Source organism: Pleurodeles waltl, chromosome 7, assembly GCF_031143425.1.
Source record: "Pleurodeles waltl isolate 20211129_DDA chromosome 7, aPleWal1.hap1.20221129, whole genome shotgun sequence".
Lineage (NCBI taxonomy): Eukaryota > Metazoa > Chordata > Amphibia > Caudata > Salamandridae > Pleurodeles > Pleurodeles waltl.
This window is the reverse complement of record NC_090446.1, coordinates 408,489,367-408,507,726: the sequence shown is the minus strand read 5'-3', so window position 1 is coordinate 408,507,726 and position 18,360 is coordinate 408,489,367. Positions and strand designations below refer to the sequence as shown.

Here is an 18,360-nt window from a genome sequence, read left to right as displayed (position 1 = left end):
AGTAGGGGAATAACGTCTAGTAGAGTAATCATGTAAAAGAATTCTAAAAGAACCTAGTGATTTAATGGTCTGAGATCCAGAATTGGCCTGAGTGTTCTAGCCTGTTTGGGGATGAGAAAGTGTAAGGGAGTATACTCCTGTAACCTGGTATTTTAATAGAACAGGCTCTATGGTGCTTTTTAGAAGCGGGGACTGTACTTTTGCTTCAGAAAGGAGAAATAACCTGTGAGAAAGCAGGGGAATTTTTGGAGGTGTAGTAGTGAGCTAGAGACAATAACCTTGTTGGATAATGGAAAGGACCCATCAGTACAATGTTGTATCCATCCATTGTGTGTGAACATTTTGAAGTAGCCCCCTCCAGGTGTGGTGTGGAGCTTGGGCAGATGTAAGTAGTCACTGCTTAGATGTTGAGGATGAGCCACGTGTGGTAGTTCCCTTGCCTCAGTGTAGGAAAGTACCATCTTGCCTGGCATATTATCCCATTTTTACGTGTATGTCCGTTTTTTTGCCTGTCTCACTGGGATCCTGCTATCCAGGACTCCAGTGCTCATAGTTTGCGGCCTGAATGTGTATACCTGTGTAGTCCCTAACTGTGTCACTGAGGCTCTGCTAATCAGAACCTCAGTGCTCATGCTTTCTCTGTCTTTAACTTTGGCACTATAGGCTAGTGACCACTTTTACCATTGGCACACTGGAACACCCTTATAATTCCCTAGTATATGGTACCTAGGTACCTAGAAGTATTGGGGTTCCAGGAGATGCCTATGGGCTGCAGCATTTCTTTTGCCACCCATAGGGAGCTCAGACAAACCTTTACACAGGGCCCTTAGGTGTGAGGTCTCCTGTAGTAGGAGAGGTAGGAGAAAGAGGTAGAGAAGGAGGGGGTGGAGGTGTGAGGAAGGTAATTCAGTAGAAGGAGGAGGAGGAGGGGAAGGCAGCAGCAAAGGTTTAGATAAAGTAGCTTTGTCTTTAGAGGTCTTTTTTGGAGAATGTGAAGTGTCCAAGGCCTCTTGGAAGGATAATTTCCTCTTCAATGTGACGGGGGAAGCAATGATATGCCCTGTACCTTCCTGGATATGGGGGAGGCGCTGTTTTGTGTCCATAGCCTCCAATATTGGCTCCTTCATTTTCAGTACCAATAGTTTTGTTAAGTGGCTTTGTCGGAACCAAAGCAGCAGCTGTGGCTGGTCCGGTCGGACCCGAGGTGCCGAAGGTTTGGAGGAAGTAGCTCGGATCAAAATGTTGGAAGTCAATGCAGAGGGACATGTTAGTTTTTTGGCTGGTTTTGGAGTCGAGCAGAAGGATGAGGCGGCCAAAGTAATTTTCTGAGACTGACCATAGTCTTGTGGCAGTGGCGGTCTGGTCACCTCTGTATGATATTTTTTTTTAAAGTCTTTTGTTGGGCAGGAGGGGGTTACAGTAATCAATGGCTGTGCTGTCACCTCACTGCTCTCAATCCCCAACTGAATGTCAGAGTTGAAATCTTGAATGGAGAAGGTATTTTCTTGTTCAGATTCCTCCTGTGCGTGCTCCTCCCCTGTTTAGGGTGTCTTCTGGGGATTTCTGCACCATCTCCAACCTACGAGTCACAAAGGGTCTTCTTAAATTTTAAAGGCCTACAGCTGTCGCAGGTAGCTTCCTGATGTTTGGGGGAAAGGCACAAATCGCACATCTGGTGATCATCAGTGTAGGGGAACTTGGAATGGCACAGAGGACAGAAACAAAACTGTGTTTGTTCCATCAGCTCTACATTCTTTTTTGGTGTCTCACAGTGAAAGGCCTGAGCAACAGACAAGGCCACCATAAGGTAGTCAGTCAAAAAAAAAAAAAATTCAACAGACGATTAGAAGATCGAGTGCAAAGATGGAATATCGCGATCAGAAGAATATATACTGTCAAATGAAAGACGGAGTAACATTTTCGGACCGGAGCAAGTAAAAAACGGAGTAAAGATACATGTCTGAACACGACGGCGGAGAGAAAACAATCTAACAAGGGACTCAATGCCCATGCACAGTATCACCAAGAAGGAGGAGTCACTCGATCCAGTGTTTCAAAATGCTCCTTTGAAGAAAAACAATTTGTAACACTCTGAACCCAACACTAGATGGCCGGAGTATGTAGAGCATACTCTACACGTGCCATCTAACAAAACATTTTTAAACACAAATTGATATGAGAAGCATATTCACAATTCATAACTATTTGCATATTATACTGTGGATTAGCAGCTGCAGATGCCTGCACTGAGTGATATGTGGAATCCTGAGGACATCATTCACTCGAGAGTCTCACTAAGGGTTCCATCATCAAAGATGGCAGTATGTGTGCCAGCTTGCCTGCTTAAAGCTCCTGACAGAGTTATGCAAGGGCCTAATGGCAGAATGTCACATCTTACCTAAAGGGCAGGTGTCCTCCCCCACTACATCAAACCCGAAATGTGACAGTTATGGGAATGTTTTTGTGGAACTACAAGAAACAATACAGGTCAATGTAAATTGTTAAGACTTGGCAGGCCAGAGGAGGGGAGAGGTGGGCACTTTGAAAATGAAGGAGCGAGCATTGATCAAACATTCCTAATAGGATATTTAGTAAAGGTTAATCTCCAATTCCTGTGTACCTCTGCAAGGAGGGCCAAGATAGTTTGTTCACAACTGGAGGGTTGTGATTCTGATGCATGGATCTAATACACAGTTAAGGATTTCCAGACAGTTTTTCTCATTTTTCCAGGAAGATGCATAAGAAAGCACCAAGATCTATGCGTTTCTGCAGAAAATTATCATTTGACCAACAACTCTTCACCCCACAGGCTTTCAGAGCAATACCTTTCTAGTGAAAGCCTGAGAGTTTCAGTGTATGAAATCTTTGGGAGTTCAAGTTGTGGCTACTACATAAGCATTTCATAGTTGAGACACCCAATAATCTTCTTAGGATCACTGCAAGACGACAACAAATGGTCTGTCTCGACCTCAAGGATGATTACCTTGCATTCTGCATTTGCACTTTTGGACACTTCACATATTTTAGCAATTTAAGTGGCAGGGTCAGAACTGCGAGTGCACCGCTCCCCCATGACAAATGTAGTTTCTTCAGGAATGCAGCAGTCCTTTACTTCTTTGAAATTATATGCTAATTAACAAAGAGATACACCAATGTCCCTGATTGTCCACACAAGATGATAGCAATTACATGGATAATAAGCATAGGCCGGAGCAAAGGACAACACACAAAGTAGCTGATTTCATACATATAAACAGTCAGTACCCAGCATGGCCTCAACAAATAAGTAGCACATGCAGCTGCTTTCAGAATACATTTATGTACAGTGCATGTGAAGAAACAAGCAAAATTGGTTAACATTTTTAATTAACATGTGGCAATGTTCTTAGCTGTTTTGCATTTCTGAAACAATAATTTCTACCAGAAATGAGCTACATAATTATATAGCAGCACATTATTTCAACGGGGCAAAATAATTACCTAGAGAGGAAACACAAGTGATTGGTGACAAATGCGCCTAAACACTGACTGGCCACAACATAGAAAATGGTACTGTTTATAGACCTATACTGCAAACATTTCCAATTTGGAGCACATGGAAATTAAGTGATTTACCAATAATCAAATTTGTTAACAAAAGTGCAAAATCTAGGAACAGAATCCAGGTCTCTAGATGTCCATGGTCATGAATCCAGTGATTACTCTAGCCCATCCTTAACCCATAAGTTGCAGACAGTGGTAATGACAGACACCAATACAAGACACTGGACCTACAATACATGTATGCTACTCCTCTACTGAATCAGTGATTGATACTGCTCTATCTTCAAATGACCTTTACTGACATGTGAAATAATACAACTCGTTGAAGGAAAGGGAGGAGGTGTCAAGGTACATCCATCCCAGCTACCGGTAGCTGGCTGTATAGGTACAGAACGTGAATATACAATAGATCCATAAAGCAAAATCTGGGGTTGTGGGAATATGGTTACAAACATGCTGCTCTTGCCCAGAGCTTTCTCTATACCAGGGCGAGGTAGTAAAGACAATTAATCATATTAGAGCAGTTTACCTCCTGGTAACACGTTTTATTTCATTAAGATTTACGCTGTAATGATTGTGCACTTGCAAACCATAAAATGAGTAAGCGAAAACGCTTCAGTAGCTGTTGAGGATTAATAAAAAGGTAGGCCTACTCTCGAATGGTGCACCAAATCAACTACATCTTAAGGGTATGTGAAACTAAAACCATTATTTTTGTAACCTTAAAAAGGTAAAAAGGTATATTCTCACGAAAGGTACAAGTTACTTAAGGGAACAGCCACCATTAAGCACATCTGTCACACCTAATCTTCCATCTACTCTTTTACCTTGGTTTACTTCAGCTCTCGACGGGCCTAAATTCTTCTTCTGTTGTGCATTTTTGGCAAGTAGTGTATTTTTGTCATCACTTTCCGAGTCAAGTTCAGAAATAGTGACAGACAGAATTCGGCAGAAATTAGCAAGCTGCTGTTGGTCAAAACTGGATACCAAATTGCTGAGATTGGGAATATCTTCCAGTTGTATCATTTCCTGTGAAGACAAAAATAATTCAATGTGATATTCTTACACACTCCTTTCCTCAACACACGTTTTTTCCAGTTGATTATGTATCAAGACCACTGGGTTGTGTGACGTCTCAAATAGAAAAGTTACATAACTGCGCCCCTTGTTCTCCTTCTGGGGACTAATCAAACCGCTCTTTAACTATTTCACAAACCTTTTCATAAATAAAAGAAAAAAGCAATTGAGGCGGAGCTTGGCCCCAACTGTGATGGCCACTCTTGACGGCTCTGCACTGTTTGTTTTAAAACGGCTGAAAATTAGGGGCCATTGTGGCACCCTGGTCATGGGTCATATACCACCAGTAACACTGTGTGTGTCTAGCATCACAAAGAAACAATCTACTTCTTCCACCTTACACAGTCTAGGCATGGTGTAAAGGCTTTTATTACACCTTGTTACCCGTTGAGCCAACCGTGTGAACCAATTGACCGTATATTCTCCATTTTGAGGGGGCACAAAGCAGACTCGTTCCTGGAAACACACATTGAACACCACCTTTTTATATACTGTGTAAGCTGGCCTATTAAATATGCAAACAACAAAACAACACAAAAATAATGGGAGCCAAAATATACAGTATTAGCCATGTTACAGGGGAAGAGAGTGCTGGGAAGACACAAACTGCCACATTCGAATTGGGCTACAATCTCTGGTTAACTCATTGATTCAAAGCTTTCTTCAAAAGCATCTAGGAAGCCTCTGTTCTTTGAGGCTCTAACGTAAGACCAGAAATGAGCCTCTGTAGAAGACTACTACATTATATCAGCAGTGACTCTGGAAACCCTAACGAAAGAACGGATGGAGATAAAATCAACTATAATTGTGATAGAAAAATCATCAATCAACACCAACAAAGTATTGAAATCCCCACACACACACGACAACCTTCTGCCTACAGCTGGACTTTTCTGAAAGGAGACTTGAAGCATTTAAAAGTCCTGTGAAGAATATACCCTCCTGGGGTAACAAACTTTGTAATCTATAAAAAGGTTCACAGAAATCGAAGACCAGGGGTAATTACATATGCTTGCACAGGGTTCAAGAAACAGAATTGAGACAATATGTCGGGCTTCCTGTCTACCTTCTTTTGTCAACTTCTGAAACTAAAGTTCAACCCACTACTAGAAATCGAGAGGGCCCACCTTCTTTGCCTATCTCAAAATTCCAAATAAGACTTCCCAAGACTAGTCATACTATGTCTTCACAGACACCACCATGTGTGACAGATTAATCAAGTAGTTAAGTGTCATGGTCCTTTTGCTTATAAAGACTGCACAATTTCCATTTCAGCAGATGTCTCCTTGAAGACCAGCATATTCTGCAAAATTCCTTGCATTACAATCATGGCTGAAGCGCCATGCACAGAGGTATAGTCTGTTAGGACTACCCTGATGCTTGTGACCACTGATGAAGACCAAGAGAATTTTTAGATCCTAAGAAATGGAAACTTTCCTCCACACTGTTAAACATACACTGATTGAGATTTCAACTATGCCTAGTTCTGATGTGACACTCAATTACGTCACTCTGGCACCACTTACCTGCAGCAACACACTCAGCACCAAAGTCGTCCTGAAATTGAGGCAGTTGGACATAGAATGTGCCACAGATGAGGCCCCACTGTGTAGCAGGAACAAATCAAGATTCTGACATTTAACCCTGATGGCAGCTTGGGTCCCCCTCAATCTCCCCCCACCACCTCCCCCCCCACCTCTCCTAAGAAACAAAAGTTGCTGCCTGGACCCCACACATTGCACAGCACACTAGGATAACCACTTGACTGAGGAAAGAAAGCACATCCGTAAAAAGTTAATATTTAACCCTTGTTCACTGGTCTGAGTACTCTTCAACTATATCACACTAACCTACCCAGGCTTGGTGTTCACACCTCCCCTCCTTCTCCCCACACACACTGGACAGTGATCATGATCATGCTAGGACAATTCTGTACCATGTCTATGTCAAAGAAGTTATCTACCTGGTCTCTGAATGTAAACGGAATGACAAACTACATCAGACAGAAGACAATCCTGAGCTACTTGACCTCCAACAAACCAGATATAGTTCTAAAACAAGAGATACACTTACCATCCATAGACTATGACAAGCTCAAAAGTGGGTGGGTAAGACATGTGCTGTCAGCCTCTCACTCCCAACATGACAAACCCAAATATTTTGGGTGCCAACACCCCCAGGATTTGAGGGGTTGCAATCCCTTTTCATATGTAAATACCCTGTAAGGGTACCAGCAAACTACTCAGACCCTAGCAGGAGATATGCCTTCGAAAAAAATCGCTCTACAAGGTTGCACCCTCACAGTGGACGAAGTGTATGCCCCCAAACAATACTAAAGCCCCTTCTTTTCTCACAACTCAGAGTTTTGACAGAGTTTGCCCGCCACCTGCTAGTAATAGGAGGAGACTGGAATTTGGCGCTCATTCACATCCCTGATCTTACACTACCACAAGATTCCTTTAATAATCCGGACAGAAGTCTCCTCACAGATCTACCACAGAATCACTCCCTTTTAGCTAAACACACCTGCACCCAAATGACCTGGCATACCCCTTTCAGTTATCCCGTACTGTAATGAAACTCAAATGGTCTCCTTTCTGACACATTCCAGCTTGATCCTGTTCACTAGAAAGTACACCATTGAAGCAGGCGGGATAACCAATCACGCGCAGATTTCTAGTCAACTAGATTTTCAACTTCAGACATCAAAATAAAAGATTCAGGAAATGAATATTCTCCATCACAAGTTACCGGAAGGCAAAGTAACAAATGCTACACCACCTTAAAGATTACCTGGCTTTAAATGAACACGGACGCCCTTGCATATCTGATGGGCGGTAGGCAGGGCACATCTTTGAGGCGCCAGAATTAGAGATTACCCTACCTCATGTAAGCATTGAAGGAACAGAACGATTGCTGAAGGCAGCAACGTAGTTCCTACAGTATATATGTACTTCTTAAGTAGTATGAGCTAAGAACAAAATCTTAACCTCAGAGGCTGAGTGCAAAAGCCCCACACTATTTTAGGAATATACAATATGAGCATGGAAAAAAGGCCAGCGAGCTTTTAAGATACAATTTAAACAAAAAAAAAGGCACGCTTAAGCATTCGTGCAATCTGCAATCATTGCAATGAACTTGACATGCTCATCACTAATGAGGAAATCATTGGAGCTATCAAATTCATCTCAAAGGCAAAGGAACAGAGAGGACGGATTCCCATTGGACTGCAACAAAATCACAGCCCTAGTCTCTACCTCCCTCCTGAGAAAGGTATTTAGAGGTGCATTGGATATGGAAGGTTTACCAATGTATTTCAATAGGGCACTGATCTCCCTCCCTGAACCCTAGACCAGGAAAGGACTCCTTGTACTGCGGACACTATTGGCCAATATCTTACATCTACAGGGATGTAAAAATCTTAGCCAAGGCAAGTGTTTCACATCTGAAAAGGTAATTTCTATGCTAATTCATAAAAACCAAGTGGACTTTGTGCCAGGGCATTCCTACACGAATCATTTGCACACACTCTTGTACCTTGCATCTACTATGGCAATTCAGGAGTGATATAGATGACAAAGTAGTCCTGTCCCTCGATCCAGAAATGGCATTCAATCAGGTGGAGTGTGGATACCTGTTTAGTGATATGACAAGAATGGGCTTCGGTCCCAAATCTACTGCGATGACCAAATAGCCCTACAAAGGCCCTATTGCAACACATTTTTGTCTGATACAATCCAGATCTGTAGGGGAACCCGCCCAGTCTCCACTATTATTTTAAAATGCACAGGAAAACTAGGTCACAGTCATACACTCCACACAAGAGATTACAGGTATCCCCATGACTACAGGACCCCTGAAGTGGATGCCATTAGATGTGCCAGCCTTAGGGTCGTCTTTACCCCAAACTTTTTGCCCGTTTGTCTCCAATTTTTCTCTATTTGGCTTTTTTTTGCCTTAGGACTGTGTACTTTACCACTGCTAACCAGCTCTTAAGTGCTTGTGCTCACTCCCCTAAGTATTGTTTGATTGGTATCCAAACTGGCATTTTTAATTTACTTATAAGTCCCTAGTAAAGTGAACTACATGTGGCCAGAGCCTGTAAATTAAAAGTACCAGTGGGCTTGCAGCACTTATCGTGCCACCCACTCAAGCAGCCCTTTAAACATCTCCCAGGCCTTCCACTGCAGCCTGAATACTGTGTCTTACTGTCATGTCGACTTGGCATTTAAAACCTCTTACCAAGCATAAAATTCCCCTTTTATTACAGACAAGCCACCACCTTAGGTAGACCATAAGTAGCCCATAGGGCAGGGTGCTATGTAATTAAAAGGTGTGACATGTGCCTTTAAATTTTACATATCCCGGGAGTGACAAACTCTCAAATTCATTTTTCACTTCTTTGAGGCCTATTCCTTTCAAAGGATAACATTTGGGATTCCGTATTACATTTAATAAGTTGTTATTCCTGATTGAGAGGAGGTAGATCTGTCATGTTAAGTACCTATGGAATTGTAATGATAAATCTTCTTTAATGGTAAAGTCAGGTTTATTGTTAGAATTTCAAAAATGACACTTTTAGAAAGTTGGTATTTCCCTGCTCTTAGCTCTGTGTGCAAGCAGCCTGTCTGACCAGCTGAGCTGTGTGTATTTCTTCTAGAAAGCCACACACGATGAGAGCTTAAGAATGACTTGATGGGCCCTGATTGGCCATCCTCACAGGATGAGAGGGAGAAGATGGCCACAGCCTCACAATTAAACCTGAATAGGCTGTCTCCTGTCCTCACACAAAGGGCTGTAACCCCGGTAGTGAGTCTGGAGCCATTACAGTAAAGGAGGACCTCTGAGCACTTCAGAGACTACTTTGAAGTCTCCTCCACTTCAAACTCATCACTGGGTACTGGTCCTCAGACCCTACCATTTCAGTACACTTCTGGACCTATGGATACACTGTCAGGAAGAAGGAGTGCTGTGCTCCTACGAGGAATGCCACTCTGCTGCTCTGAGAGAACTACTGCCTGGCTGTGTTGACCTGCTGCCCTCCTTGCCCGGGTGAGAAGGATTGGACCTGCAACTCTTCAAGCCAGAACCCAGAGCGACTAAGAGGGCCAGCTGACTGGTCTCCTGATCTGAAGTCTCAGGGGCACCAAAGACTTCTAACCAACCCAACATTGCAAATGGACTATGTCAGCTGTCAGCCTGATCTGCCAAGTTGTGCCACCCTAGTCCAGGGACCTTGGCTGTAGATCTTAAGGTGTTGTTCCAGCAGAACCAACGCATCTTAGCCATTGTGGGAAAAAGAAGAAAATTATTTACTTACCCTCAACCGTAGTTCTCCAATATTGGTATCTTTTAAAGATTCACATTCCTAAATCTTTCCCAGAACTAGGAGCCCCACGGTACTATAAAAAAGCAACATGCATTACTATATTAGATAGACTAGCTTTGAGCCATAGGTTTTCATAGCCTATGTCCTTTTAAAAAAAAAAAAGGACCAAACCATAGCCAATCAGGCGATAACACCTTCTAGAACACTCCCAACAGAGGCCGATTCCCTCCGATTTTTAAGCACACGTGTGAATTTAATAATTCTTATGCTGGAGGGGAGCCTCTAAGGAGAGAAGGGTGTGTTGCATATGAATCTATGGAAGATATCAATACTGGAGAAATACAGTTACAGGTAAATAACTCATTTTCTTCTCCGTTATTGGATCTTTCTTATATTCACATACTTGAATCAGAGTAACAAACAAAAAAGAGAATAATAATAATTATACCATATTAACATACACTAAGCGGACGGTGGGGGAAAAAAAAAAAAAAAAAAAAAAAGAGGCTCACCTTACTGAAATAGAAGTCTTAACACGGCCTGTCCCCACAGCTGCATCAGTTTTATAAGCCTCATCCAGGCAATAATGCTTCATAAATGCGTGCCTGCTGGACTAGGTTGCTGCTCCGCAGATATACTGGAGAGGTACACCAGCAAAAACTGCTGTAGATGTAGACATAGATATGGATGAATGGGCCTTGACTTTGTCTTGCAATGGCTTTCCTGCTTGTGAATGACACACTGTATAGCTGCTGCAATCCATCCAGCAATGGTTTGTTTAGTTACTGGAAGACCTTTTCTGATTCCACCATATGCCAGTGACAATTGGTCAGCTTTACGGAGCTGATAGGTGCTGTGTAAGTAAAACTTTATGCATCGTTTGACGTCTAGAGAATGCAAAGATTTTTCTACAACTGCTTCAGGATTTGGAAAAAACATTTGTAGAACCACTGGTTCATTCAAGTTGAAGTCCGGCGGCACCTTGAGTATAAACTTAGGATTGGTTCTAAGTGTGACACTGTCCGAAGTGCACTGAAGAAAGGGTTTCTCGATAGTAAAGGACAATGTCACATACTCCTCTGGCAGATGTCAGAGCTAGTAAAAATTCAATTTTCCAAGTAAGGTAGTTCAGCAGTGCGTTGTGAATTGGCTCAAATGGTGGTTTATTGTTGTCCTAATACTACAATCAGGTACCATCCTGGTGGAGGTTTCAGTACTGGAGGATAAGTCCTGAAGAGGCCTTTGAGAAATTGCTTTACCATCCTACTAGACCTTAAAGACTGGGCATGTTGAAACCTGGACATTGCTGCCAGGTGCACTCTAATGGAACAATTAGTAAAACCGGATTTTGCTAGGCAGGGTAGATATAGGAGGATCTGCTCAAGTTGTAATGTGATAGGGTGGACATTAGAGTCCACACACCAAAGGCAGAAGAGTTTCCATTTGAGTTTACAAGTTTTGCTGGTTGCTCTGGGAACTTGGCCCTGGTTCATGGTCTGGAGGTCTGGTACTGGTTTGAGCCAGACATGGAGTTGGCCCAAAAGGAGTAGGAAATCTACAAACCAGAACTGTCTGGGCTACTTGGGGGCTATGAGGAGCAGTCTGCAAGGCTCCCTCTTCATTTTGTTCAGGACCTTTGAGATCAATGGGATCAAGGGAAAAGCATAGATTGTTGACCATCTCATCGAAAACGCTTTTCCCCCCCTCACAATCCCATTAGGTGATGCCAACTTGCAAAGAATGGGCATTTCTTGTTCTCCCTTATAGCGAAGAGCTGCAGATCCGGCTTCCCTCTTAACGAAGAGCTCCAAATCCGGCTTGCCTCACCTGAGGAAGAGTCTGTCTAGAACTTGGTGGTTTAGTTCCCACTCGTGGTGAGGAATGCCAGTCCTGCTTAGCAAGTCTGTGAAGAGGTTGAACATCCCTGATACATGTTCTGCTGCGAGCGTAATTTGATGTTGAAGAGGCCCGTTCCAAATTTCCTGCCCTTGACAAGATAGTGCTGGTGAGCGTGCTCCCCCGTCTGTTGAGATAAAACATACTGGTGGTGTTGGTGTGTATGAGCACTGATGATTGCACTATCCTGAGGAGAAATGACTTCAGTGCTTTGAGTTCTAGCTGGTTGATATGAAGTTATGTTTCCTCTGAACTCCATTTGCCACTTGTAGGAAGCTGGCTCTGTATGTACTTTATCAAAATGAGATACAGTGTGCACAGAGTTCACAGGTTCCCCAGCTGCTTAACAGAGGCTAAAGTAGATAATACTAATGCTCTATTCTGTGGTAGTGTGGTCGAGCAGTTATGCTTATCAGAAGGTATTGGAAAGCATTTGTTGTACACATAGAGGCAATAAAGAAAGCACACACTCAACGACTAACTCCAGGCCAATGTATTTATATGGGAAAAATAGATTGTTACTTTATTTCTAGAACCAAAAGGACCTTATTGCAGAGAAGACCATTTTGCAAGTTAGTATCAAGCATGTGTATCAAAAGTACTTTGTTTAGATTTGGAAAATAAAACGGTTTACAGGCAAGTAACACTTTTCACTTTCAAAAGTTGACACTGCAATTTTTTGAGGGGGGGTGTTAGTGCAGCTTTGAGAAAAGTACTCTACTTACAGTTCTAGTCTCCAGGGGTTAGGACGTCCACTAGTCAAGGTTTAAGATGACCCCAAACATACACCACCAGCAACATGGGCTGGCCGATGCCGAGGTCAAAGTTGGTGTTAGATTTAAAATGTGATCCAATGGAGAATGGGGGCACTCTGAAACAGATCCACTAGCAGGTAAGTACCTGTGACTTGGGAGGGCAGACCTGGAGGGTTTAGGTAAGCATCAGGGGGCCATAGGTTAGCACCAAACACACCCTCAGTGGCACAGGGGTAGCCAGGTGCAGGGTGCAAACACAGCATAGGGCTCCCTATGCTTTTCAAAAGGGGTACCCCGGGGGTCACAGAGATACTCCACGCTGGGTCAATGGGTCAGTTCCAAGAAACCACAGGCTGGACAAGGAGGATGGCAGCTACTGAACATTGCCGCACCGGTGGTAGGATTTCCCAAGGCCAGGGGGCTGCGGGAGCAGGGGTACCTTTTAGCGTTGAGAATATTTGTCCAGTTCTCTCGCAGTCGTGGTGGGGGGGGGGGGGGGGGGTTCCTCTGGATTTAGGCTGCAGGCGTCGTCGTGTTGGCCAGGAGGGTTCAACCAAGGGTGGACACAAGGTCAGAGCCACCTGGAACCTGCTTTCTGGAGCGGTGGGCCACCTGAACACTGACCACAGGTATCGGGTGCAGAGTGGGCAGGACTCGCAGATCCAGAGCAGTTCCGGAGCCCTTTTGGAGGGTTTCTTCTGTACAAGGCCCCTGTCCTCTGGAGTTCTTGGTCTTCTGGTGGGCAGGCAGGCCAATGGGGGTTTGGAGAGGTTGCTGGTCCTGCTGGATTTGTCGTCTTTTGGTAACAGAGTCCTTGAAGCTGCAGACAGGCCGGTAGGGCTGGGGCCATGTCGGTTGTCATCTGTAGTCTTCACTTGGAGGGGGGGGGGGGGGGGGGGTTGTCTTGGCAGTCCTTTCTTCTTGTCTTGAGGTCCCAAAGGATCTGGTGAATTAGGTACAGTGGAGCCCTTAAATCCTAGATTCGGGGGCGCTACAGGGGTCAGAGGGCAGTAGCCAATGGCTATTGTCCCTGAGGGTAGCTACACCCTTCCTGTGCATGAAGCCATTCCTCCAAGATATCAACCCATCACACAAAACTGTATACAGGGCTCGAAAAATCCACTTGACTACTCGCAATGGCGAGTCTTATTTGATCAGGTCGAGCTATTTTTCATACTTACTCGTCCCTCATAGCGAGATGACACTGATCAGGTGTTCTGTTTGGTTGAAAAGTGGAGGGGCAATAAAAGGAGCCTTTAAATACTGTTCTTTTGTCAAATTTGCTCTATGTTCACAGACAGAGGTCAAAAGTCCGATTTTTTTACAATGAATTTTCCTTCTAAATGCAGAGTTCCAGGATTTTGTAAGATGAACCGTGCCCTGCTGCTTAGAATGTAAAATAAAAGGTTATAGGGTGTCAGGTTTTTCCTAACACACAACATTGAAATAACTAAGTCAACTGTGCAAACATTTCAAAATATATTTCAGTAGCTGTGAAAGCCCTTTTTCTATACATCTGTGTGATGAAAAATATTTTAATAGGATGAAAATAAATCAGAATACTTTACATGTTGATGTGAAAAGGATATGTTTTCTGAAACCCAATTTTCACAGATTGTTAATACACTATATAGTTTTATCAGTAAAGCTGCAAGTTAGTGGAGAGGTTTTTGGACATTTCTTGGAAGGTTACTGTTTGTAGATGACAATATGTTACTACATCATGGTTTAGTAATATATTAAAATTGAGTGTTTAAACTAAAGGAGAAACACTCCGGCCCTGATGGCAATGTTGCTAGTAAACTAAAAGAAGTCCTAGGTTATGGGGGCTAGACCTCATGGGTATGTGGGCTAGATTCTTGTGATGCATGCAGCCAGCTTTAGTCTACTTAGTCAAACAAAAGAGTTTTTTTGTACTGCATTTCCATACAAGGTTGTGAGGCCCTTATCACCAGATGCAACCCTACACCAAATTCCTCCTGTAACATCCTCCTCTTTTACAGACCACCACTTAACAATTCAACATTCCCAGACACATTTATAGACACAGTATCAAACCTTATAACGTTATACTCAAACCTATGCATTCTTGGGGACATTAACATTTGGTTTGACAAACCCAATATGCCCCATCCAAAAACGGAAAGTTTAAATTCTTTTAAGGACTCGGAAGCGAGGATTATGCTTATCTTTCTCCACTTTAATGAATAGCAGCCGAACAACAAAACAATAACTACAACTTTCATGAGAACTTGGGAGAATGGAGTACAGTCTCAACCAATAAAAAAAAAAAAAACAGGTGTTTGGACCAATCAGGAACAGGCAGTCCTTATTGTAGTCCTTTGTCTGTATTTCCTCCTCCACTTTCGAAGCGCGAGCCAGTCAGAGAATCATCAAGTATCTTGTTTTACTGTGTCAAATCCTAGAAAGAATGAAACAATTTAAAAGAGAGACTAGCTTTTATTTTATTTTTTTCAAAACTTCGGATAGAAAAATTACTTCTACAAGTAGCGATCCTCCCTCTTTTTTTTTTTTTTTTTAGTAAAATAAGCAAATTCATGATAAATGATAACTGAAACATAACCAAAGTTACTTAATAAATACAGGGAGGGATCCCTTAAAATTGCAGTACTATGAGGTGATCAGGGTGGGATAATCCCCACCTCAGAGTCCTTAATAGAATTGAAACTTTATGTTATGATAGCTAGGAAAATGTTCATTCTATGTCAGGACCGGAGGCTAGGATTATGTTGGTTCAAAGCTTGTTCACAACTAATTGAGTGACATTCAAAACTGGTTTGAAATCAAACCTCTTAAAAGTAGAGTCTGAATACCAGTCTGCTGCTGATATCTTCCAAACAAGCACCTAAGATTAATGCTTTGGAGGCCATAGCCCCAAGAGTAGGGCAAGACCAAAAAGAGAAAGGCTAATGCCCGCTTCTTGAATGATCCACCAAACCCAGCGAGCAATGGCAGGAGAAGTAACAGCTTTGTGTGGTTTACGTTATACAATAAGGAGTTGACGTTCCCCAGGAGGTCAGAGCCCTGAGGACATTTCCTCATATGCTTTGAGGCATCATACCACACACAGTTTGGGGCGTCTGGAAAGGCCGGATAGGAGATTAATCTGGTATTTGTCTTTGTACGTCTACTTACGTAAATGAGACTCCCGAAGGGGAAAAGGTGCTGTGAGAGATATCTAAAGCACAGACAACAAAAACTCTTCTACAAGATATTAAACAAAGTAGCATGGCTAACTTAGGCGAGCGCTCTTTCCTGGAAACATACTGGTTATGTTGCCAAGATAAAAAGAGATTCAAAACTTGATGGATATCCCAAAGGGAGAAGTAGCGGGGTTTCATGAGGTAAAGAAAGTCTTATGCCCCGGAGAAGACAACACATTAGTTTATGTTCTCCCACAGGAAAACCATCCACAAAAGCATGTCCAGCTGAAATAGCAGATCTGTATGAGTTAATTGATCAATACACGAGGCTTTTTGAAGCAAGGTCTGCAAGAAAATTAAGAATATGGACTACATCTGTTTTCAAGGGATTGAAACTCCTTCACAAACACCAATGGCTCTATCTACCCCATGCCAATCTATAGCGCATACAGGTACTGGTAGCCCATGCTTTCGATAGTAGCTCTTCAGCTTGTTACAATAGTCCCAGGAACGACCATCGTCCCCGGAAATCCGCCACGCCATCAAGGATAAGGAGCCCTCTAGAATCATTTGATGAGGTGTACCATTCGGACTCAGAAGAAGCGAAGGAAACGGGGAGTCGGATCAGAGAATCCCAAGAAAGTTCCAAACTTGAGACTTCCAAATTGGAGTGATCACCACTATGCACGCCAACTGACAACGTACCTGGGCATATGTTCGAGTGATCATCGCAAAGGGAGGGAAAGCGTAAGTTTTCCCTTGACTCCAGTCCTGCAGAAAAGAATCCACGGCAGCTGCCAATGGATCTGGTTTCCAACTGAAAAACCTGGGAAGTTGGTGATCTAGTCTGGAATCAAAAAGATCCACCAAAAACGGACCCCAAAGGTGGAGTAGATGAGAAAACACTTCTGGATGAAGTTTCCACAAACTAGAGCCGCTGAGGTGCCGGGAATAAAAATATGCAACCTGATTCTGACTTCCCGGAAGATATTGTGTGGTCACCGAAACTTGATAGTACAGGCCATAATGCCCAAAACTGGACACCAGATTGGCAAGTGCCTTGGATCGAGTGCCGCCTAGATGATTGATATATCGGACTGCGGATATATTGTCCATCTTCAAGAGAACGCTCAACTGGATAGAGATTTTTGGTCCAGCACTTGACTGAAAATGAACCAGCTAAAAGCTCAAGACAATTTATGTGAAGATTCTGTTCCTCCAGGGACCAGGTTCTTCCGGTGGAGAAATCTCCACACCGAACACCCCAACCTGACCTGCTGGCATCTGATTCTATTATGAAATCTGGAAATATGGTTCCAGGATTCCATTAATGAAAGCCACTAATGAATCTCCTCTATCGCCTCCTGCGAAGGGAGTACTTTTTGAGAATACGTTAGACCTTTGCGAAGATGAGCTGCTTTGAGACATGGAAGAGCTCAATAATGCAGAGGACCCGGGAGTATCGCCTGAATGGAAGAAGAGGGAAGTTCTGTGAGGCGGGCAATTTGACGAAGGGAGATTTTTCGTTTGACTAGAGTACAACGTAACTCGTGACAAATTTGTCATTGTGCGAGATGGAAGGCTTAGAGTGGCTGACACTGAATCGATGGTGAAACCTAAAAAGACCACTCTTTGAGAAGAGGTTAAAAGGGATTTGGCCTGGTTTATGATAAAACCTAGGCTCTGCAGCAAGTTGACTGTGACTTGTAGTTGGGCAGAAAGTTGCTTGGGACATTGAGCCAGAAGTAAGATGTTGTCGAGATAGAAGATTAGACCAATTCCTTGAGCTCTGAGATGTTCCACAACGGGTTTTTGAACCTTTGTGAAGCACCAAGGTGCTGAGGGAAGACAGAACGGAAGGGTAGTGAACTCGAATGTTTGATTTCCTCAAAAGAATTGAAGAAAACGTCTGTGAGGTGGGAAGAAAGGAGCACTGAGATAAGCGTCTTAAGTCGAGACGAACCAGCCAGTCCAAAGGATGCAAAACATCCAGAAGAAGGTGAATCCCTTCCATTTTGAAATGACGGTAAACTAGCCACTCGTTGAACTCCTTTAGATTGATGACTGTTTGTCAACCGCCATCTGCTTTGTCTACCAAGAAGATGTTGCTTATGAACCCTCGAGGATGTGGTACCGCCAGACAAATAGCTCCTTTGTCCAGCAAGGCTGCAACCTCTGTGTCCACCAAAATGGCATCTTGTGAGGAAAACATCAGGGGATTTGGGCTAAAAAAACCTGCTAGGGAGCCCCTACAAATTCCATCTGGAAGCCTTTTATTGTCTGTAACACCTATGCATCTTGTGTAATTTGTCTCCATGCGTGGATAAAATTCACCAAACGACCCCCTACTCTTAGAAGGGAAGAAGGGATAACACTTACCGTAAGAGGATGTTGATGCAGATCCTCTACCACCGCGATGTCTGAAGTGTCTGCCTCTGGTTGGGTAGAAATTGGCAAAGCGGTTCTGGTCTTGAAACTGTCCTTGCCTGGAGCATTGTCCTCTGAAAGAATTGACTGACTGCGCATGGCCGTCCGAGTGGCCCCTGCCTTGACCAGCCCCATGGAAAATCCGGGTAGGAAACACTTTTTTCATAGA

General features: G+C 43.3%; 1 protein-coding gene across 3 annotated transcripts in view; it reads right to left on the bottom strand.

The window, feature by feature from the left end:
- The window catches only part of TRPC4AP (transient receptor potential cation channel subfamily C member 4 associated protein), a 561,565-nt gene that overhangs the window by 386,579 nt on the left and 156,626 nt on the right, over positions 1–18,360 (bottom strand). For all 3 annotated transcript variants that reach the window (XM_069243893.1, XM_069243896.1, XM_069243894.1), the window contains exon 7: positions 4,371–4,572. In XM_069243893.1, the coding sequence (XP_069099994.1) occupies positions 4,371–4,572 (202 nt within the window). The remainder of the gene's footprint in view (positions 1–4,370; positions 4,573–18,360) is intronic.